Source organism: Terrapene carolina, unplaced genomic scaffold, assembly GCF_002925995.2.
Source record: "Terrapene carolina triunguis isolate 2854851 unplaced genomic scaffold, T_m_triunguis-2.0 Scaffold236, whole genome shotgun sequence".
NCBI classification, from domain to species: domain Eukaryota; kingdom Metazoa; phylum Chordata; order Testudines; family Emydidae; genus Terrapene; species Terrapene triunguis.
Window position 1 is genome coordinate 17,500,446 of NW_020664587.1, and position 23,882 is coordinate 17,524,327.

The following is a 23,882-nucleotide window of genomic DNA, read 5'->3' on the forward strand; positions in this document are numbered from 1 at the left end:
GCGACAGCAGCACATTCATCTCTCAGGCCAGCTACAAATCCCAAGTGTTTAAAAGCAAAGCGGTGAGCAGGTCAGAGAATAACGCTCCCAGTCGCCGTTCGCACAGCCAGCGGTGTCTGTCTGGCACAGTTCTCCTAACCGACGGCTAGTGGCACTGGCTGCAGGTTGTGTGCCATCTTCTCGCTGGATAACCACAGGCTGCCAGCCTCTGACTCAGTCCCTGAGCTCGTGCGCAAACAGTAACACAGCGCATCCAGAGCTAGGCTGTGCACCACGAGCACAGGGCGCTGAGCTCTGACTCACAGAGCAAGTCCCACCGGAGTCAGTGGAGGGGCTCGTGGGCGCAAGCCCTCGCTAGTGTGACTCAGGGCTGCACTCTGGGACTCTGCAAATCAACCCACTGACTCCTGCCCCGCCTGCTGGTCCCTTCCTGTCGCTGGGAGGCCCAGCAGGAGCCCTGTGCCCCGAGACTTGCAGCCCGGGAGCTTTGCTCCAAGCACTTGCCTTCGAGCGTCCTGCGGATCAGCGACAAGAGGAAGGGTTTTAACCAGCCCGCCCTGGTTTACAACTTTGCCTGGGTTTGAGCAGATTCGCTCTGGACTTCCCCTGGCTTTGCACTCTAATAACCTTCCCAGGACGCCACTCCCACGTCATTAGCCTCTGGTGGACATAGGATCACAGTGCCTCTCTTTTGCTTTCTAAGTTCCTCTGACTCTTAATGAGTTGGAGTCACCACGCATGAGAGGAGAACACATCTGTTGTGACCTGCCCTGCAGCTGGCACCGAGGGAAACCATGAAGAGCAGGTGTCCACGTGCCTACTGTGTGAGGCCCTGGTGGCTAGTGGTTAGAGCAGGGGACTGGGTTAGATTCCAAGCTTTGTTTCGTGATGAGCTGCGCAGCCCAACACAAGTCCCTCCCTGTGGCTGTAAAATGAGGCTTATAACCATCATCCACCTGAGACCTGCAGACAAAGCAGCTGTAAATGCTGTTGTCAATTCAGAAGAGCCAGGCCTGCAGCAGACGCTGGTGCTGGAAGGGCACCTCTAGGACAAAACAGGGCCCATGGGAGAAGCCAGCCAAGACCCACTCGGCACTGTTCTGAGACATGCACAAAGAGCCAAGGCGGTAAGAACATAGCTTGGAAGCGCCTTAGGGGACAGGCCGTGTGTTTCTAGCACAGGGGTCTGGTCTACAAGGGCTTCTAGGAGCTACGCTAGTGCTAATGGCAGTGATCTCAGCTAGGCCCTGAGCAGCACTGAATACCCCTAACCTCAGGTCTGACTTACGAGAACCTGCGGGCCGTGACACTGCTCATGTCCAGGCACGGCAGGGCGTCCCAGAGCAGAGAGGCCAGCACAAGCCCTCAGCACCTCTTAAATCCCACTTTGGCCATCAGAATAGACTGATCACTGACCCTGCCTGCCCAGGTAGCCCAGGGCTCGGTGTCACACACATTCCCCCTAGAATGCGTTAACGTAACACCCTGTGCCTGAAAGCAGCATGAAGACACCACTTCGTATGGAGCTCATCCCCTCCAGCTGCTGGCGCCCAGTTTGCCTCCCACGCTGATTCAGAGCCCACCTCTGCATGACCTGCCCAGAGAAGTGAGCCAACCGAGCAGCCAGAACCAAGGATGGAGCTGGCAGGAGCTGCAGAGGAAGTGTCCTCAGCTGGTGGGCTGGGCTGGGCTTTGTGACCTGCATTGTCAGAGAGGTTTGTCCATCTCAGTGGTGGGAATGAGCTGAAAGCTGGGCCAGACCCTCCCGACCACCCAGTGCATCCCAGACTCCAATATCAGGGCCACTTGCAAGCCACCAGCTTTTCAGCTATTGCACAGCCTATCTGGGAAATCCACAGACTAGCTGGTCAGCCCATCCCCCCACAGAGCCTTGTGCTCACTGCTTTCGCTGAATGTTTGTGTGCATGCACTGGCTGCTGAGCGACGGAGCAGGAGAGGAAAATCTAGCTTCCTTCGTCATTGCCTGGCCGTGGCCACAGCAGCTGCCGGAGAGCAAAGCACTCAGAGAGCAGCTTTCACCACGCTTGCCCTGGCAGAGCTCACATTACGTCTAGGTGCCCGGCACTTTCCTTCACAGCCCAGCCCTGCAAGGCTTTATTCCCTGTTTCCTGGAAACGGCTGCAGTTCTGCTGGCTGGGCTGGAGGAGGGGGGCCTGAGCTTTGCAGGATGGCGGCTGAGAACACCTGCAGCAAACCAGAACTGAGAGCTAGACAGAGACTTGCCTGACGCCCAGATTAATTCCAGCCAGTGCCAGCCCATAACTACAATGGCTGGGCCAAGCCGAGGGGCTGGTGAAACACACAGGGGTGTAACTCTGCGTGAAAGGGGGCGTTTGGTTTCTCAGACCGTCTTACATTACAGTCAGAGACCCAACCCTGGGGGTTGCGTCATTCGGAGGCAGTGGTGCTCCTCCAGCTTGTCACTGCTGTAGCTGAGAGCAGGACGGGCCAGGCAGGGACGATAGAGCGCGTGAGCGAGTCACTGTCTGCTGGCCAGAAAGGCCCCCGAAGTAGCTAGGACGTTCAATGGGAATAAGAGCTGACCAGGAGGGAATCGTGTCTAAGCAAAGTGAACCAAAGGGGAGAGCCAGTGGCCCTCAGCGGCCCGTGGTTATTCTGGCCAAGAAACCCTTCTCCAAACACCGAGGCATCGAACCCAGGCCGAGGCTGAATGGGCCCTCGTGACCTCAGTCGCTGTCATTCACCTTGGCTGGGTCCAGTGGTGGAAGCTGGAGACTAGCCAGGTCCGGGCGTGTTTAGGGCTCTGCGCTAGCATTTACCCCACGGCTACCGCAGGGCAGCTGTAGCCTGCTTGAAGCCTGGGTACCATGTCTCCTAGTGCAGGAGGCCCAGGCGTGTAGTCCAGGTGTGACCGCCTGTCCTTGAGCTCAGCAGCAGCCGGGATGCAGCCGCAGAGTGCCCGGGCAGGGACCCTGGCTGTCCAGCTTGCATCCCCCTTTAGCCGATCGCCCCCGTTTTGTGCCAGCATCTCTGTGTGCAGCGAGTGTGCCCAGTCACTGCCCGGGTGGGTGTTTGGCAGGCTGGCTGCTGGCAGCCGGCTGAGCACGGAGCAGGAACAGCTGTTTGGCTGTGACCTTTACAACAGCACCCAGTGTCCTGGAGCAAACGCAGCCTTTTTATGCCATTGTCGCATTGTCTTTTATTCCTCTTTTCTAGGTCATTGGTCAAGCATTAGCCCCGGGAACAGCTGCTGTGCTGGTAACCGCCTGCGAGAGAGCTGGTCTGGGGTGGGTCTGCCTTTGGCAAGCAACAGCGAAGGGAATGCATGCTGTGTCCGGGGCCGGGGCAGACGGGGGAGTAGAGGCAGGGATGAAGGGCACTTACAGATGGGGCTGGAGCAGTTAGTCTCCTAGAAGGTTTTCTGCCCTGTGCGGTCGTTGCCAGCGTCAGGGTGTGGCCGGGACGGGCGAGCAGGACGAGGGTTTGGAGGGTCTATTGAGGTTCTGGCCAGAAGCCTGGATGTTTCTCCATTGTGTTCATGGCTCCCCACAGGCCTGTCTCTCAGGGGCGGTTGGGGGAGGGGGGTTGCACGAGCCCATAAGCAGGAGGGGAGCTCACCTCCACTGCCTCCCCATCCCAAGCAGCATTTTCTGTGCCCCTGTCCAGACGTGGGTCTGTCCAGGGGCCCCGGAGCAGCAGAGCTGGCGTCTGGCCGCAGCCCCCCGCCCGAGCTAACTGCGAGCCCTGCACTGTGCAGGCAGGAAAGGACGCGGCGGTGCCCTGCCGCTGGGAGGTGCTGCTCTCTCCCCGCCGCGTCGGCAGCATGACGGCAGCTGTCGTGACGTGGGCCTGGTGCCATTGCCCAGGGCCGCAGGGCTTGCAGCCTGGCGCGCCAGCACCGTGACGGGGATTCTGTAACTCCTGCTGAGCCAGCGGGCCAGGGCCACCCCCGCCCTGGGCGAGGCCCCAGTTTATGACTTCTCACTACAGGGAAAGGGCTGGGTAGCAGGAAGAAGCCTGGGCTGGGGAGAAACCACCCAGTTATAAAACGGACCTGCTCAGAGAGCGCCGCAGGGCCATGGCTGGGGACGGGAGCTCTCTCCACTCGCAGCAGGGGCCCAGGTTCGAGGTTCAGCAAGCCGGGAGGGGAGTGATGTGGGCAGGGTTCAGGGAGGGACTTCGGGTATCAGAGCCGTTTTAAACCAATAAAGCACAGTCCCGCCTGCCACCGGAGCCCCCGAATCTCTTGCAGGGCTCTCAAGGCCCCCGGGGCAGGTGTCTGCTCCCTGCTGCCACAGCCTGGCCACGGGGCCTGCATGTGGGGCTGAGCCGACACCCAGTGCTGGCTGGGCCGGTCCCCGCCCTGGGCTCTCTGGGCGAGAGACCAGGCCTGCCCCGGCTCTTGGCAGGGAGGGGGAGCCCGGGCCTGCTTGCCTCGCTCCCTGCCAGTGGCTCCAGCTGACACCGTTCTGTACCCAGCCGGCCGGGAGCTGGGGCCGGTGCTGAGGCGCCATCCCTGGAGCGGGACTGCCCTTGGCTCAGCCTGGCACGTCACTGGTTCCCCTCCCGCCTGTGATTTCGGTTCACCCTAGGCCAGGCGCTCCCAGACGCTGCTTTCCGGCTCCCCTGGTTTGTGGCTGGTTTGGGTTCCCAGCAGCTGGCTGGTGGGCAAGACACTTCATGCCCTCCCGTGAATCAGCCCAGCCTGCTCGAGCCAGCCACCCACAAGCCACAGCTTGTCCTCCCGTCTCACCAAAACCTGGGGCACCAAAGGCATCGCCCCCCCAGGCCCAGCCGGCTGCAGCCCTTGAGGGTTGGGCCAGCGGCCACGCCCAGCCCCCTTTCCCAGCCGCGCGGACAGCATTCACAGGCTGGTGCCAGTCCCCTTTTCCTTATGCAGGGCTGGGCAAAGCCCTTGCAAGGAAACAGCTCAGCTGGATCCAGACCCAGTAACGCCGTCCTGCCCCCACTGCCAGGACGTAGCTGAACCCAGGCAGCGTGCCCAGGGGCCCAGTGACGGTCCCCTGCGCGGTAACCTGGCTAGCAGGGAGACTGAGCCTTCCCCTCAGCTCTAGCGGGAGGGCAGCAGGCGCTGCGCAGTGCAATGGCCCCCGCCCAGGCTCCTCTGCCCTGCAGACGGTGCTTGGCCGGGCACTCACAAGCCGAACCTGCCCCAGCCTGCTGTTGCCCATTCGACAGTGACAGCCCCCGCGGTCCCAAGACGACTTGCTGCTGGTGGAACGGGTCCTGCCGCGCGTCTGGCATTCCAGTCATGCTGGGCTCTTCCTCCTGGCCCCTCTTGTGCCCCGTGGTTCCAGCCCTGGGCAAAGGCTATTTCCTCTCACCCCGTGACTGTATGCTGCTCAGCGCCACGCCGCGGGCGGGGGCCTAGTCCCAGACCATCAGCACTTTGCGGAAGGGCACGAGCACGCCGTGGCCGGGTTGGCTGCAGCAATAAAACCACAGAGACACGGCGCGTGAAGCTGCTGCTAGGGCTGAGGGGAGCACGGCTCCCGTTCATACAGCTCAGAGCGTGGCCCCCGCAGGGCTGGGCAATTCCAGGCCATTTAGGGCTGCAGAGACCTCTGTGTGCACCCAGTCCCCGGCTGGGGCGACTGCAAAGGGACCGGGCACAGTGCCTCAGCACTGCTCTCCAGCGCCCCCAACTGGCTGCTGCTCACACCAGCACCCACTCAGCAACCTTGGTGCACGGGGCTGCACACTGCTCCTGTCGTCCCAGGGGCGTCCCGCCAAGTAACCCCTCCTCCCCCAATCTGTGGCTCCCCTCCCTTTGGCTGAGCCTAAGCTATGAGCGTCTTCTCTGTGTGCTGCCAACGAGCATCCCGGTGTGAAAGGGAAGGGCCCCCACCCCTGGGACCAGCCCCTTGAGCGCCCAGCACCCGTGCCCCGCCCGGCCCAGGAGGGGAAGGACCCACCAGGGGAAGCAGCAATGCCCCACCAGGATGCTGTCGTGTGCCCCATGACCCGGGGCCTCTAGCTCCACTCCCACGGAGAACTCGGCCTGGTCGGGGAAGACCCCCAGGTACCAGATGGTGCCCACACCGATCCTGCCTGAGTGCAGCAGGACCTTGGCTCTGTGCCCGAGGCGCAGGTCCCGTGGTGAACGTGGCACGGATGCCCGGGAACCAGGGTGCTGCTGGGCCCTGCGCAGCCAGGTGCTGCAAGAGACAGCAAAGGACACACAGTTGGTGGGGCAGCCCCCTGGAGCGAGTCCCCGCTGGGCTCAGCCCTGGGCTGGGCTCAGACGCACAGTCACTGAAGTGGGGGGAGCCACTCGCCCATCACACCCAGCCCAGCTCTGGCAGGGCCCTTCCCCGGAGGCTGCAGGAGCGGTAGCCCTAGAGGTGGGGGCCACACCAGTCCCTAGCCCGGGGGGGCTAGTGGCCTGGGAGCCCTGCGCAGCCCCAGCTGGGAGCCGGGCTGAGGCTCCAATGTGCTGCGCCTGCCCCCTGCTGGCAGCTCCCCATAGCACACGGCTCCCATCAGCACCTGCCTCAGCTCGTTGCCAGCCCATCCGCTCCCAGTCCCCGGTTCCAGCCCGGCGCTGGGCCCGAGCCCCTGTCCCGCCTCCGCCCCCCCACACACCAGGGCCTGCCACACCCACTGACACTGGGGCCACGGCCTGTCCCTTCCCCCCGCACCCACCCTAGAGCCTGTCTCCTCCTCCCAGCCAGGGCACGGACCTGCAGCCCCACTGGGGCCGAGGGCCTGTCTCCCCCACAGTCCCCACACCAGGGCCAAGGGCCTGCCCCCCTACTGGCCCAGGGCCTGGATCCCCCCCCCCATTACGTGCCCAGGCTCTGTATTAGGGATAATACGCTGCCCTTGCCCGCGGCACCGGTGTGCTCTGGCTGGGGCGTGGCGTTCCCGGTGACCATGTGAGGGGGTAGGAGCCCCAGCCCATGGAACAGGGACCGGGAGGCATGTAAGGCAGAGAGAATGGGGGGAGGGGCTTCATTGCTTCACCCCTTTGGCTGTGAACTGGCCACTGCTGTGGGGCGCAGACTACGGGGAACAATCCTGGGGGCTGGGCCCTGCAAGGCCCGGTTCCACCTACTGCCCACGCTGGGGGAGCTGGGCCCAGCTCAGCGGGTGAGGCCGGGGGAGCAAGGCTGGCAGCGGGAGTCCCCCCCCCCACACACACACAGGCCCCAACAGCTTGCGCTCAGAGTGCAGGCGAGACGGAGCCAGGGATGCACCTGCCCACGTCCACGGGCGCTGAGCTGGGCCTGGGGATGAAGCTTGCGAAAGCCAAAGAGGCGGACGCCCGGCCTGAGCAGCTGGCAGCAGGAGAGCTCTGGAGCGTGCAGCATGGGCTCGTGTCTGGCTGGCCGGGGTGGGCCCACTCCCCTGCGAGGCAGCAGATGGGAGGGTGACTGGGTATGGGAGGCAGCAATGGGCCCCATGGGGCATACAGCGACAAATTCCCCCTGCCCAACCCCTTCCCCCCCAAGCCACATGCCAGCAGGCCACGCCGATGCCACAGCACACTGGCCACCTCTCACTCTGCACAGGCTGGGACGAGCACAGAGTCCTGCTCAGTCGCTGGCCCAGCAGATCCCCCTGCCCCTGCCCCTGCTGTCGCCCCGTGACCAACCTGCCCCAGAGAGCCAGGCAGCGCTCAGCATCCTGGGTGAGTCTGTGGGGGTCCTGCCCCCCACCCCCGGGGCACACTCACTGGGGCGCACCGTTCCCTGCACCTCCCGCCACCCCAGTCCCCAGGCGGTTTCCTCACCTGACGACGTCTGGCGGCCGCTGTCTCCCATGTACCACTCATCAGTTCCATCCAGACTGGGAGCCTCGGCTTTGCTCGGCATGTCCTTGGCCTCGGGCCCCTGGCTCCGTCCCCACTCCTGGAACTGGGAAGGGGAGAGCAGGTGAGGAAAGCCCCCCGCCCCCCGGCATGCTAGGGAGGCAGCAGTGTCGCTGTGGCGTTTGCCTGAGGCCTACCTGTTCACGGAGCTCCTGCTGCTCCCTCAGCAGCTCCAGGTACCTGCTGCTCCACAGTAATTTCTCTGCACGCAGCTCAGTGCTGACGTACTTGACCTCAGCCTCCAGCTCCATGAGCCTTTCCAGGACGGCAGTGCTGGCATCCTGCGGCCTCTGCAGCTCCCCAGGGCCTAGGCGACAGCAAGACCCCCCCTGCTTGTGCAATTGCCCACCGCCCCTGAGTGATGCCCCCCACGGGACCCGGCCTCAGGCACAGAGCTCTCGCTCTTCTCCCAGCTGCGGGGCCTGACCCAGCTGATGGCTGCAGCTGGAGGGATGAGCAGACCACGTCCCCTCTGGATATGTGCAGGGTGAGCCTGGGCCCCAGGGACGTCTGCACTGCCCCGGGAGAGCAAAGCGACTAGAGAACCAGAAAGCACCCAGGGCCTGTCTCATTGCGGCCTGGCTGCTCGGCACAGCTCAGCGCCTGCATGACAGCCCAGCACGCCCAGGACACCGCTGAGCCGGGGCGGAGCTTTGTGACGTCCCAGTACTCACCTGCCCCTGGCTGCTCCAGGTCAGGAACAGGCGAGCACGCGCCATCCCCCTCGCAAGCTTCGCTGCCGCTCTCCAGCCATGAGCCCAGCGCTGCACTGACCTGCAAGCCGATCAGACCCAGCCATAGTGCCGGCACTGTCACTGGGGCAGCACGCGCAGCCCCATCTACAGAGATGGCCAAGACTGGCTCGGCCCAGCCCAACTCACTCCCCTCGGCCTGGGGACTTGGCCACCAGGTAGCACAGGGGGACACAGCCCAGGTCATCGCTGTATCAGGTAGTGAGGGAGGGGGCCCACAGGCTGCTCTCTCTGCTTTGACATCAGACCCTCCCGGAAGGTTCATACCCACAGACACACACACCCCTATAGCCCTTCCCAGCGGCACAGAGACGAGGGAGTCAGAGCAGGGCTGAGATGTTCCTGCTTCCAGAGCCAGGGAAGGAAGGAGGCTACAGCTCAGCCGCAGCAGGGCCAGGAGCAGGAGCCACCGGGAAAATTAACCCAGAAATGCCCTTATCTCCATCAGCTCAGCAATGACACAACCACACACGCACATTTGGTGCCATGACCCACCAGCACCAGCACAGGGCTGTAGTGGGCGCACACGCTCACACTGGGTGCAGGAGTGACACTGGGTCTGCGATATACGGGATGCAAGTGAAACGTTCTGGGCACCATGGAGGGCCCTCAGCAGGTGGCAGGTGTCTGTCCCCCTCCCCAGTAAGTGCCGGGATCTGGTACAACGTGTATGAATGGGTCTGGGATCTGCTTAATGCCCCCAGAGCCCTGTCCGGGTGGGGGAAGCCAACCTGCCCCTGTTTTATAAGCACATTTCCTCCACTCGGGATGCGCTGGCTCCATTCGTCTTGATCTCCAGCTCTATTGGCTCCGAGTGCATGGGAGGGCAGAAACGAAGTGGAGACGTTCGGCTTTGCTGAGTGCCCCTGGGCCCTGGAGACTCGTGTGCATGGTCATGGTTCGGAACAAGGACCACCCTGAGAGCTGAGAGTACCACAGCAGAGGGTCTGACAGTGTAGGCAAGGGACAGAGCCAGCATTTGCAAGGGCCATTTACCTCACACATGAAATGGAACATGAGCTCCCAGAAAACCTTGTAGCAGAACAGCGCATGCTGGGGAGGAAGAGGAGAGATGGGTGAGAACAGCGTCAGCATGAGACTCAGAGCGCCCTGGCCAGGACAGAGGGCAGGCAGCCCTGCACCTCTCTGTCTGCCGGAGCCTTTCCCGGAGCACCTCTGGCTGTGGTGTCTGGCCTGTGCTGGGTCCGCCGGAGTTACGCCAGCCTGGGCACACGGCTTTCAGAGCCTGTGGGGACCAATGAAGCTGGGCTGTTATCGGGGCGGGGAATAAACTCTATTGTGAAACGCAGAAAGCCTAGAGGCAGGATTTCCCAGCTGCACCACCACGAGGAGAATGACACCTAGCCAAGCCCTTCCATGGCACCCACAGCGCTGCCCTGCCACCTTTCCCAGCACAAATCCAGCATGAGCTGCACTTAGATGGGGTGGGAGACACATAGTGTTCCAGGCCTCCGAGCTGAGAGCACCCACTCCCGGCCCCAGGAACCCCCAGCTTCTGAGCAGTGCCAGGACCCTCCCCAGCCAGAGTCTGTTAACCCGGCCCCTGCCCCACTTCCAGGGATGGCAGGGGTGAGGGGGTTGTTGCAGAAAGCGCATTCCCTGCCCCGGGGAGGAAGACAGGCCCACATTAGATCTGGGTGACGTACGGTTTTACATTGAGTTGGGACGTTAGCATGAGCAATAGGCATGGAACCAAAAAGAATGAGAGCATGAGAAAGACGACTCATGTCAAACTTGTGGGGACCCTTCGAAATACCCGTTACCTTCGTTAAGGTTTGGGCAAAGTAACAGAAATTGGACACGGTTAATAGGATACCAGATGCAGTAAATAATTGGCTATTTAAGAAACTCCTTCATCTGGCAGTGGCTAAGGTCAGATCATTGGTAATGACATCACATCATTGTTAAAGGGGATGAAAAAAGTCACCTTTGACGGGGTTCATTGCTGATACCTGCCTGACCACGGTGGGTCTCAGCACCCCTGGGGTTAGTCCGTGTGCTGTGAAGATGTAGTCAATTGCTTGGTCTTTAGGCACGTTTAGAGTAATTGTATAAATACCATTCGGCTTTGGATTTAATGAAGGAATTTATGGTAAAATTAGTGTTAGTGTGATACTGTGCATAAAGAATACCCATTCCAGCAGCCTGCCTGGCCTGGGGTGCTCCCAGCCTTACCCGCCCAGGGAGAAGCGCTCACACCCAGAAGTCAACACTCAATTTGTGTCTGTGAAACTCTCATTTCTAGGAAGGGCGGGAAGCCCCCACTCGTGTCCGGGTGTGGCCCAGTTCCTCCCCCCCACCCCTCGGATGACACTAACCCACATCAGCCTCCAGAGCATCAGCAGCCCAGACAGGGACGTCCTTAAGGGAGACAGGAGCCACCTGCACCCGGCTCGCGAGCAAAGCAGCCACCGCTGGGGCCGTGATGGGGAGCTAGGGTTCCTCATCGAGTCCCTAAACAGGAGAAGCCAGGAAGAAGAGTCAAGGCCAGGCCCCTGCCCTGCCATCACATACCCCACGTGGCCACTCACGGCCACCAGCCGCGTCCTGATCATTCTCATTCGCTTGATTGGTCCCTCAACTATGTGCTGCCGGCAGCTTCCAGAAAGGCGAATGGCGTTCTGGGGGGTGTGAACTGCAGCGCTGCATGTAAGACACGGGAGGGTTTGTCCCACCCTGCTTGGCACTCCTGGGGCCTCAGCTGGAGTCCCGGGTCTGGCCTGGGAAACACACGGACAACGAGTCCAGAGGGGAGCAACCAAAATGATCAAAGGTTTAGAAAACCTGACCTGTGAGGAAAGGTTAAAAAAAAATGGGCACATTTAGTCTTGAGAAAAGAAAACTGAGGGGCAACCTGAGAACAGTCTTCCACTATCTTAAGGGCTGTTACAAAGAGGCCGGTGATCAATTGTTCTCCATGGCCACTGAAGGTAGGACAAGAAGTAATGGGCTTAATCTGCAGCAAGGGAGCTATCAGTAGAAACTTTTCCTAATAGCTAAGGACAGTTCAGCTCTGGAACAGGCTTCCAAGGGAGGTGGGGGAATCCCCGTCATTGGAGGTTTTAAAGACCAGGTTGGACAAACACCTGTCAGGGATGGTCTGGGTTTACGTGGTCCTGCCTCAGTGAGCGCAGGGAACAAGACCTGATGACCTCTCGAGGTCACTTCCAGCCCCACATTTCTCTGATCCTTTAATTACAGCCAAACAGGAACTATTCCCTGCAGGGGCTGCGATGCCCTTTAATCCAGACAATGAGGCTCCTGTCTAGAATGGTGTGTACAGAAGAGGGCAGGTGCCAGCACCACCCCATCCCCTACCTGCCTTCAGGGCGCCAGAGCTGCAGGAGTTGGGACGTGCCGGGCCTGGAGCGAAACACTTGACGGAAGAGTCTTGCTCTTTGCGAGGTGCTGAATGGGCTGGGGAAGGCGGCGACTGGATCTGCTGCTTTCTCGCCGCTGTTTACAAGCTCCTGGCTGCTGCTAGGCCACCTGCTCGGGACTGATAAACTCCTGGCTAATCCTCTCGGTGACCAAGGCAGTGAAGGGAATTAGTGGATTTTCCCTGCTCCCCCTGTTGTGTCTCTGAGGAGTTTCTCCTCTACCAGCCCGTGCCCTGTGCAATGGGGAGGAGTGGGGCTGCTGCCAGGAAAGGATATGTCCTTCTCTTCAATGCCTTCTTCGTTAGCATGTATACAACACTCTGCCTCCGTACACAGCCCTGTGGGCATATGCCATCAACGCACAGGGCTAGGGACAGCACACCTGGGTTCTATTCTTCCACAGCTTTGAAATGTTTACATTTAATAATTTCTGTTCATTAGAAAAAAAAGCACACACAGGGAAGAGCAGAAGTTCCAGGTTCAGGAGGACATGGTCAGTTTCTGAACGCTCCTTTCCTAACCCTAGAAATTAACTGGTGTTTGGTTAATTGACATTAAATAGCATCTCGTCTGCTTTCCATGCTGAATACACAGCTGGGAGGCTGCTATTGAAGTGAAGATCACAGTGTTGGCTCTTACTCTGACAATCAGATGTGGGAACGAGTCCCTCTGCCAGAGCAAGCCCTCGGGAATGAGAGCGGGGCTGGTCGTTTCATTTCTCCGGTGTCTAAATGGCTACAGTGCTGCTATAATTCAATATGGCCTGAAAGGGAGCTGCTGGATATTAATATAACCAGATTTGCTTTGACTGTGAGCAAAGTATTTGCCATTTCATTTGCACACTCGTCACTGAGGTGACTCCTGAAATGTCAGAGGCTGGGGAAAAAACCGTCGCTCGTCCAGGAGGCAGCTTTGCCTTTTTTTCTTTATAGGGACAGATACGGCTACAGCTCAGATTGTCGAACCTGCTCCCCAGCACCCCACGCACACGGGGATAAAAAGTGAGTCAAAACGCCAGCAACTGCACAGAAACCCGGGGAGGAGCGAGCAGCTCCAGGAGGTAATTTCAGTCTATACATTACATCTCAGAAAGGGCACCAGGGCTTCAGCTCTAGAACCAAAACGTCTCTGCAACCAGGCGGGGTTGGGCCCAGAACTGATGGGTGGTCACATCTCTGTTGGGCACACTATTGTTAAAGAGAATGAAAACCACATTGCATGGGGTTGCAGTTGTGTCTGCACAGGTACAAAGCTATCCTCCCATGCCCTGCCCTGCTCCTGCTATCACAGGGCTCCTGGCCCAGTCTGATTTCTCTGTCCCTGTTGCTGAGCTGAGTGGGGCACCAGTTTGCATTGGAACAAAGAGATTCAGGAGCTGGGGTGGCGGGGAGCACAGGGAAAGGGGAGAGTTGACTATTTGCTGAAAGTCATCACCTCCCCGCAGATTCAAAGCCCAGGCCCCAGCCCCAAAATACCAACCTCTACCTTTTTGCTGATGGCTCTGCATTAACCTTGCCCCCCTTTATGATCATTTCAGTACAAATCTCCTTCTGCATAAGTGTCTACGGAACTATAAGTGATATAAGACAGTACATATCCCCCAGCCAGAGCACAGAGTGGACAGATGAGTACACACTGCTGTCACTACCAGCGCAGCTTCCATTCCAGCACACGATGCCCTGCAGTGTCTCTCTCCTTCTTTGTATGTCCACCGCATCCTTCCCACAGACGCTGGCTGGGAGAGGCAGCAGTTTTTCAGAGGTCAGAAAAAGTTCACCAAAGATTCTCTACCAAGTTCCCGCCTTTCTGCAATCCCTGCTTTGGGCCAGGATAAGGGGAATTCGCTGTTGTGGGTCTTCCATGCCACCCAGGCTGAGTAGCCAAAAACTCAAGGCCAGGGCTTTGGAGAGGTTTAAGCAAGTGGACACAACTCCCTTCCAGAGACTGTAACATGAGAACAAAGGTGCTAAAACCCCACTCGGCCCCAGGTAACACCGGCGAGCAGCACTCAAAGCTCTGCCCACAGGAAAGGGCAGTACCACGTTCCTGCCCTGGTTAGGACACTCATCCCTGTGCGTGGGTGCACTGGTTCTGAGAACAGTCAGGGCTGCTCACCCATTACCAAGAGGTATTCCGGCAACATCAGCAAGTGGTCACTTCTGCCCAAGATCTCTCTAGTTGTGAGTCGTGAATAATTAGCACATACGGAGGCTAGTTCCTGGCTCCCTTGACAGTCACCACTGTTGTGTGTATACAAGGAGGAGTAAAGGAGACCATTCTTAAGAGGCTCATGGAGCTGCATAAACACACACAGTATCTGAAAGTAGAGGAATTCAGGAAAACCTCACAGAATAAAAGGAGAAGAATGATAGAAATTCTTGAGTGGCTTAGAACAAACAAAACACAGAAACATCTCCAACTGCAAAGCAAGACACGAGAAGAGAGACAAACGTGACTTTTATTGTTTTATATACAAATGACAGACGTTTGTATTAAAAAGAGAATCCACCCAACCTTAAGAGCAAGACGGCTTTGAGTTCTAACCGCTCCCTGTAGCTCAGTGCCCCGAACAAACCGGAGGGGAAATGTTAAAATCAAAGATAAAGGAAAGGGGTGAGCCACTTTCTTCTCTACTAAGGTAAGAATTCAAGTGGATCGTTCTGCAAAATGAACAGCCTAATCAGATTTAAGGAAGAAAAATCAAAAGCCAATTTGTCAACTGTACAGTTTGGTTTAAAAAAACAAACAAACTAAATATCAGTATTAAAAAAATAACCTAACAGATTTACAACCTGCATGGGACACACGGAGCCACGCCCCCATTCCAGTATAAAATGAAACAACGACATCTCTCAATGGTTATTACAGACAATGGTGATGGCAGCAGCAAAACCAGCTGATTGCAGGGTGAGTGTTGCCAGCTGTGGGGGAAGAATGTCGCACTCGGGAACCAGAGATTGGTGACACCACAGCTTAGTCCTCCTGCATTTCAGGTGATTTTAAAATGACACAGAGTACATGGTCCAATGTAGCCAAACAAGACTATTTCCCCCCCACACTTTAGTAAGAACTACTCCCGTGTGCAGACACTCGGTGGGAGAGCTGCCCATTGTGCTCATTCAGTCGATTGATGTTTTTCTTAGTGTGGACTCAATGTGGGGGCCTAGATCCGGGAAGCTTCGGCACCGATGAGTCTAGTAGTCCTGCAGATAGGGGAAAGGGCAGGACATTAATATCCTCCAAAGTACAACTCTGCTCTCAGAGTTGGGAAACTCAGCTTTCACACGCAGCCACGTGACGCACACACATCGTTCTTTGCAGGCAAACAGAGAGAAGAGAAATTTACTGTAGCTGACACCCTCATCTGCACTTCAAAATCTTCAACTCAGAGATATGTCGACCAATCACCAATAGTTTTCAATTTACTAGATTAATAATCACAGCTAGAAAGGGTGTGAAACAATTTTTCTTGAGTAAAATCTATGGGGCTCTCAATTGTCACCAACATCTGGTAACAAGCAACAGAGAAATCTAGCTACGATAAATCCAGAAGAAAATCGCTCATTTCACACCAACTATTCCCCCACCATGAAAATATGAGAGCATAAACCATGGCAGACGCAGACTCTAGAGTGCTGGGGATTAGCCTGCAACCTCAGAGTACAGACTAACAATAAAAACAATGACACAGGAGGACTGATACTTACAGCTCGGGGCTTTTTGTTTAACTTGAGATCAATCCTGTGATGGGAAAGATAAGAGAAATGTCCATTTCAATACATTACACTTCAATAGGGGTTCAAGAACCAGCTACAGCATACGGCACAGGCTACAACAAAGGCTATTTGGTTAATTCAATCCACGTTCTCCGAATCGGCCAAGCCGAATTATTGTCCCAATATTACTGGGCAAGGACCAACAACATCAATGAGAGCGGACTCTTTACACCTTGCCGAAATGCATATTCCACCCACTCAACCAGAGAAACAGTTATCAAAGGTTCATAATAAAATCACAGGGAAGTTATGCAGCGTGCAAAAATGGGATTAAAATGCATGCTCTATGTTAATTTGTTAGAGATAGGTGTAACTATGCCACAGACAATTATTCAGACATAGTAGTAATAGTTACTTACTTGAAATATACAGAGAGAGAGAGGATTTTGAGACAACAGGTATTATAAAATCAAGGGGATTGGCTTTATTACATTTCTCCAGAGGGAAATATCCAAATTTACGCCACTAATCTCTTTAGGAAGCAAAGCCAGAAATCAGTTTTTAACTATTTATTAAGATAAAGTTTATCTACTTAAAAACGAAATAAAGAGGCAGAAGAGTAAAGTTGATTTAATTTTGCTGAAGTTATTAAATAAAATATTACCTCTGTCATGTTTTTCTGTTTTTTAAAAAAACTTCCCAGCCTAACCTAATATACATACCTACAATTAAACAGATAAACTATGAGTTAGAAAGGTCTCAGAAAGGCACATCGGTGTCTACACACTAACAAGACAGCACAAGTACTAATTCAAGTCAAACTTACTCAAAGTCATAATCAAACATGCCAGGCGGGCTGAGGGGCAGCATTTGAAAGGAAGAAAGCAATAGCCATTAATATACTAATGAATTCAATAAATAGGTTGATTAGCCACCCTAGCGAGATTATTGAAAAAAATAAAGCCAATGTCCAAATGCCATAAAGTTCTTATTTTATATAGTATATGTTACTTATTTATTTACCAAAATTTGGCACGAAAAAGCACTCCAGACTCGGCAGTGCAGAGCCCCCCTCCCCAAGTGGATTGCTGGGAAATGAGATGTTAAACAGAGGAAGAGTGGTTTATGGAAGGTATTTTTATATGCAGAGAAGGAAGCCATCAGCTATTTGGAGTTGCACGTTAGCTCCCAGACAGAGTCAGAACTTTCTATGCACGCAAAGACAACCAAGTGGGCACTCAGAAAGCAGAGGCTCTCTCTAGAATAGATTATTAGGGCAGAAGGAAAGAAGTTGGTTCAGGCAGCTAGATAGAGGCTGTCATAGAAATATCTAGCAATTTTGCATTCAAATATGGTTGTATGCACACGAGCGCACACAGGCACACACACACACTCACGCTTACTTTTCACTTATAAACCTAAAAAGAAAACATTGTGAATTGCTTGAATCTAGTTACCAAACAGTTACACTCCCATCAGCGGACTCTAGCATCCATACACACACGCACGCACGCACACCCACCATGGCGCTCTGTTTCCAGAGACCTCCTCCTGGAAGCCAACAATTGTATTGGTTAGAAAGAGGGAAGTTAATAACATTGAAATGTCATGTTAAGTCCTAACTTAGTAGGCTCGTTACAACTGAACTAAGAGGAAGCAGCATTCCTGGTGAATGTGAGATATTCCTCGGCTGATGCAAGTAGCTGAATATGGGGCATTTTGGTAGGTAATGGTATCCCTGGCACTTGCACAGCAGAGTGGAACTAAGGGCCCTCACAAGCAATGGCCAACATCTTTCACCTGGTTCACAGTGTACAGATGCTAGACACGAGAGCTGGATATTCAGCCACGCCGGAACAGCACTGCTAGCAGAGCTGGTGAGGTAGAACGTAGGAAAGCTTGGACTACTTTGCAAGCAGTGTCAACCGTGCCTGAAGACAGCCCATTCCCGTGGCCCCCAATGCTTCAGTCAGCACTCAGCTTATGCACACAACTGGGAGAGCCTTGAATCAGGATTTGCAGTCAGAGGGCAGCCCCAGTGACAGACTTTCAAGGTTTCTTATACAATACTTTCATCTCAGGACAGTCAGGAGAAATGGGCAAACAAGCAGGTGTCTGTTTCCGAAGAGCATTTCCCACTATATTTCATTTCAAAGCACCTAGAGTTACATCATTAATTTCTGGCGACTAGCTTCATGTTCCTGGATGGTGCCTGGAAATTTTCCTTTGCTGGAAGGATTTGAGGAAGTAGTTAGTAAGAACAGTCAGTTTTAACGTCACAGAGCTGTATCAAATACAGTTAGACTTGTCAGATTCAATAACTGGCCACACTAAGGCATTTTAGAACAACAGTCAATTAATTGTAAGTGACTTTGTATTATTTAGATTTCTCTCTCTGCTTTACGTTCTAGGATCATCGGAACTGCCATACCAGATCAGATCAGGCTTCTGTCTTGTTCAATGTCCTGCTTCCAACAGTAGTCAGAATCAACTGCTTCAGAGGAAGGTACAAGAAACCCCGTAACAGAATAATGGGCCCAGAGGGGGAGTTTCTTCCTAACGCCTGTTGCTAGTGGTTGGCTTATGCTCTGAAGCATGAAGGTTTATAAAGTTTTTATCAGTGTATCAATGTAACTGTGAACTTTCTCATAGCATTTACGTGGGCAATTTGAATCCTACTAAGCCTTGGTCTCAAAGATATCTCATAGATGTCAGTTCCACAGGTTAAGTATGCTTTGTTTCAAAACTAGTTCCTTCGGTCAGTTTTAAATGTGCTGTCTATTAGTTTTACAGGATGTCCCTTTCCTCTTATATTGCGAGAAACTTATAATGTTATTTACCCCTTCATATAACACAAGAACCAGTGGTCACCCAATGAAATTAATAGGCAGCAGGTTTAAAACAAACACGTGGAACTCATTGCCAGAGGATTCTGTGAAGCAAAAATTATAGATAAGTTCATGGAGGATGGGTCCATCCATTGCTATTAGCCAAGATGATCAGGAATGCAACCCTACGCTCTGGGTGTCCCTAAATCTCTGACTGCCAGAAGCAGGGACTGGACAACAGGGATGGATTACTCGATAACTGCCCTGTTCTGTCCATTCCTTCTGAAGCATCCGGCACCAGGTCACTGTCAGAAGACAATACACTGGGCTAGATGGGATCGTTGGGTCTGATCCAGTATGGCCATTCTTATGTTCTTAAATTATTGTTACTTCTGAAATTGTTTCTAGCTACCTACAGGAAAATCCAAAAAAGTATTTCTAAACTACTTCATGATTCCTAGCTCATGAGGAACTAAAAGGAGATATAACTGAGCAAACATTTTTAAATTTTAAGATTATAGCAGGAAGGAAATCCTGGATCTAAGAATTAAAGAGACACTGACACCACAAAATCCAGTCAACTTCAAAAAGTGAGTTAAAAGTATTCAGTGTAGTACTCAGGCAAAATACCTGCCCATAACCCAGCAGTTCCCAAACTGTGGGTTGTGACCCCAAATGGGGTTGCGCCACCAGCAGATGGGGCAGCAGTGATCCCTAGTGTGCGAAAGATGCCATTTTGCTCTGCAGTGTGTCCTCACATGTATGGTGCATGCGAGGTCACGAAGCCTGGAGGACACCATTTTGCTCTACAAAATGGCATTCTCCGCACAGAGTGACTTTGCATGCACCATACGTACGAGATCACATTGTGCGGAGGACACCATTTTGTAGAGAAAAATGGCATTATCCATGTGGTGTGACCTCACACGTACGATCTCTAATAGGCTCTCTCTAAAGCCACCTATTTCAGAATTGGCCACCCAAGGGCAACCAAGTGAAGGCTGAGAGATCTTTACTACTTCTTACATGGCTGTGAGGCCAGCTTCCTTCCAACTGCGTTCAAATGAACGTGAAAAGCAAGGCAGCTTCAGAACACCGCATGGAACAAAGGCTCAGTCTGGAGCCAAATTACAACAAAAATGGCTTGGAATCAAAGTTTGGATGAAAATATCCAGGATTTCCAGGACTTTTATAATCACTGGATTCCCAAAGCATTTTTGTTTATTTCCTGATCCTCTTCCCCAAACAGATCTGCCAACATCCCTACCTCACTCAGTTCCAGAGAACAAGATGCAGGCACCAAGGGGATTGGATTGTAACCTCTCCCCCTGGGAGGGAGGCCAGTATTATTCTGCTTTACAGATTGAGAAATTGAAATGGCACAGAAAAGGGGGCCAGATAGGTTGTCTGATGTCACCCAATGAATGTAATAAATTTGATTCAGTGACTTGAAGGTTAACATGAAGAGAGAAATCAGAGCTTAATGACCCCAACTAACCAGCGGTCTGAACTGCTCATTGCTCTAATACATTTGGCTACTTTCAGGCAATAAAGCCATTTTGGCAACAACCAGCTGTTCAGAGGACGTGGTGAGTGCAGCTGGCCCCACTAACCTGTGTCGATTTTTGTTCTTCCGTTTTTTGTGGCTGCTGTGATGACTCCCCGAGGAGGTGGAAGAAGCGGCTTTCTGGGGTTTCACTCCCTGCACAGACCCATCCAGCTCTTCAGTATCCTCCTGGTTGGGCTCATTCTCCTGATTGTGAAAGTCTGGAGAAGTATCACTCTCTGTCCCACTACCTGGCTCGCCTAGAACACAACAAACCCAGAAGAGCACAACTGTTACTTCCCAGCAGTTCAGCTCCAGGACAGACCCTGGTGAATCCCTTCGCACTAACAGTAAGAAAGCGCTGAAGCCAAATCCTGAGTAGAGCAGCAAACCGCATATGGAAGCCACATGGAGGGCAGCTTAAAGTCTCCAGTCTATAGCACAGAAAAAGGTCACTAAGCGTGACTAAGCAGCATTTCCTCAGTGTGGCAAGTTACTCCCTTAGAAACTGATGCATGCTAGACTCAAATCCAATTAAATCAACACCTGATTCAGGAATAACCCTGGTAAAAATGTATTTACTGCATACTAATTTCTACAGTATATGCCACACAATGCCCTTAAGCACCCAAGAAAGGAAGCCAAAAGAGCAAAAATTCTCAGTCCCAAAGGCAGAAAGCCGGCACTGCACCTGGTTGTGACAACAATCCATTTTATTGTGGATTAAAAGTTAGTGCATGTAAAACTCAACCTCTGCATCAAAGCCAAACAGTTAGAGGCTGTGCTAACTCAGGAGGGAAGATGTAAACTTGTGTGAACCTTGTGACAGATGCCAGGGGTTCTGTGCAGCAAGCACTCAGATCCACTGACAATTACTTACCATTTAATGGCAGGAAAGAAAAAGTACCAGAGCTCCAACCCCCAGAGCCTCATCTCCCAAAAATACCAAACCCACTTCACTTGCAGACAGCAGCTCAAGCAGACACAAAAGATAATGCCATTGCTAAAAGAGAGGTCTACATTTTAATTTTAATGTATACACTTGTAAGAGTACAATGTGACCTTATTTAGAGCAACACAATTGCTGGGGTGTGAAAAGCAGCACACCTAACCGACAGGGAATCACAAGGACCAGTAAAACAGTGCTGGAAGGGGAACTCTCTAACAGGACCATAATTACCCTCGGTCACGCACGTGGTAAGGGGAGAAGCATAGGCGCTGACTCCATGGGTGCTTCAGGGCTGGAGCACCCACGGAAAAAAATTAGCAGGTGCTTAGCAACCACCAGCAGCCAAACTCCCCCCCACTCCCTGCAGGCGGTCCGCACTGATCAACTCCTCCCTCTCCCTCCCAGCGCCTCCTGGAGGCAGGAGGTGCTGGGAGGCAGAGGGAAAAGCAGGGATGGGGCGTGCTCAGGGGAGGGGGCGGAAAGAGGCGGGGAAGGGGCAGGGGTGGGGTTTTGAGGGAAGGGGTGGAGTTTGGATGGGGCCTGGGGCTGCGCGGAGGTTGAGCACCCCCAGGGAAAATTAGAAGCGGGTGCCTGTGGGGTGAAGAGAACTGACACGTGACCTAATTCCTCAGGATGCAGTTTGCTTCATTCCAAGTTAGTCAGATGGTGAGAGGAAAGAAGAAGTAGCTTACGCTTTTCAATGAGCTGGTCCTGAACACCGGCCAATGCACTGACTGCCTAGAAAATCAGAAGGCGCATTAATAAAGACAGATTCCCATTTTTTATTTTTTTCAAGCTCTCAAAAACATGCAAGGCCCCTCACAGAACAAGAGGTGGTTCTTTGGTCTCTGCTCCAAAGAACTTGCAGTCTAAACTCAACATGTCATGACAGGAGAGGGCATTAAAGCCAAAAAGGAAGAGGAGGGAGAATGACAATGAGGGCAGGAATAGGATTGTGAGGCACAGAAGTTTCTTGATTGGTCTGTCACCCACTCCCTCCTCTCAGAGGCATTTGGGCATTGCGGCAGATGTGAATTTTACGGGAGGATGGGAATGTGGAAGAAAGCTTGGAGATGCTTGTGAGTGGACAGATCAACACAGCCACTGAAAGGGCACAAACTATGCCCAGGTGACTAGTCCTAAGAACAGGGAGAGATCAGCCACCCCAGGGTTTCCTCTCAATGAGGCCAAAGACAGCAGAATAAACAGGCTATTATCCCCTTGTTAGGTACAAAGTGAACAACTGACGGAAACTCCATGAAGAATAATTCAGCACAACCTGGAAGAAAGGAGAAGAGTGAGAAATGACAGAGGGGACAGCGCACAATATATGATCTGTTCAGCTCAGATTTGTCCACCCCGATGTTCGTGAGCAAAGGCCAGGCAGTTCAGCCCAGGAAGCTCAGGACTTCAGTTGGCATTGCACGCTGCCAGGTCACAAGCACTGTACTCACTGCTGCTGAGGTGACCGAAGATTTGCTGAAGAGTCGTTCAGCTTCTTTAAATTTCCGGTTCCTTCGGTCGTTTTTGCTGTTTGAGTTTCTGAAATACACAGCACGGTCTCATTGCAAATACTCAAGTCACCATGTCAGATGGCGTTCTGTTCCCTTATCTACCTATGCAAGGCATAGCCTGCAGGTTAGGACAAGGCAGGAAGACACTGCAGCCCAAGACACTGCACAAAAGTCCCTAATGAACCAGCCACTAATCCCTGGGAATGCCCTGCACCCATGTCTTTACTGTTATCTGAAGAGAAATCATGCCGGCTACATGCTGTGTCCCCATAAAACATATGGAGACTTGGGGAGTTCCACAAGTTCCCGGTACCCATACGGCCCCCTTTAGTGCTGGGAAGAGGGAGACAAGATACAAGTGCACAGAGAAGTTTCACTGGCTGATGTAGTTTCAGCTGGTCCACAAACAAGGTATCTTAAGAGAAACAATGTCCTGTGTATTAGCTAACCTCAGGGACGATCCCAATCTGGTTTTATTTTTTAAAGTTCTGCTTATCAAAGCTGTTTAGAAGCCAGAACCTCGGGACTGGGATGGACTCATATTACAAAAAGAAAAGCCCAAATGTTACATGCCAGAGTGGAACTACTAACCCCTGAACCAAGGCACCCAGAAAAGTCACCTCTCTCCACTCACTTCTGGTTTGTCAGGTAGCGGTCCCAGCCACGGATGATGTTGCCGTACATCTGGGTGTCCTCTAAGTAGCTGCCCTCAAAAGCATAGATCTGCCTCTCCAAGTTCGCTAGGGTCTCCTGGTATAAGAAGCACAGAACAAAACAAGAAGAGGCTAATGCCAGCACATCCCCAGAGCCGGTCAATGACCCAGGGGTACCATAGCTGGCCATAGCCAAGGGACCCCCAGGAGTCTGCAGAGGCTGGGTGAGCTCTGGACGTGGGTCAACTCCCCCAGATCTCACCGTTTACACCTGCTGCAAGGAGCAGGCAGGGAGGGATGGGAACAGTTGGAAAAGGGGGAAGGGAGAGGATGCAGGAGATGCCTGCGGATTTGTGCCTGTTGCCACGGAAGCGGTATACCACCCCCCCCATACTGCTACTCTCCAATGTGCCCTCTATATCCCTCCCCCATTTCCCAATCCCCCCGGATTCCCCCATCCTCACTGCCCCCCAGAGCCAGTGCACCCCATCCCCCCACCCCAAACCTCACTGCCCCCCAGAGCCAGTGCACCCCATCCCCCCACCCCAATCCTCACCGCCCCCCAGAGCCGGTGCACCCCAATGCTCTCTAGCCCCCCAGAGCCTGTGCACCCCATCCCCCCACCCCAAACCTCACTGCCCCCCACAGCCAGTGGACCCCATCCCCCCACCCCAATCCTCACCGCCCCCCAGAGCCGGTGCACCCCA

At 54.0% G+C, this 23,882-nt stretch overlaps 1 protein-coding gene across 2 annotated transcripts; it reads right to left on the reverse strand.

Annotated features, from left to right (window-relative positions):
* Positions 1-14,409: 14,409 nt before the first annotated feature.
* MEAF6 (MYST/Esa1 associated factor 6) lies at positions 14,410-23,544 on the reverse strand. 2 transcript variants are annotated; one of them, XR_003370048.2, is made up of 7 exons: positions 23,157-23,544; positions 22,463-22,550; positions 21,701-21,746; positions 20,127-20,319; positions 16,350-16,407; positions 15,677-15,710; positions 14,410-15,172 (listed from the first exon to the last, which is right to left on the reverse strand). XR_003370048.2 is itself a non-coding variant. In XM_026657133.2 (6 exons), exons 1-6 carry the CDS (start codon positions 23,363-23,365, stop codon positions 15,164-15,166), a joined length of 579 nt encoding a protein of 192 aa, XP_026512918.1. In that variant the 5' UTR covers positions 23,366-23,542; the 3' UTR covers positions 14,410-15,163. The 2 variants fall into 2 exon arrangements, 1 of the variants encoding a protein (XP_026512918.1); XM_026657133.2 differs by lacking the exon at positions 16,350-16,407 and having other exon boundaries at positions 23,157-23,542.
* Between the last annotated feature and the right edge of the window lie 338 nt (positions 23,545-23,882).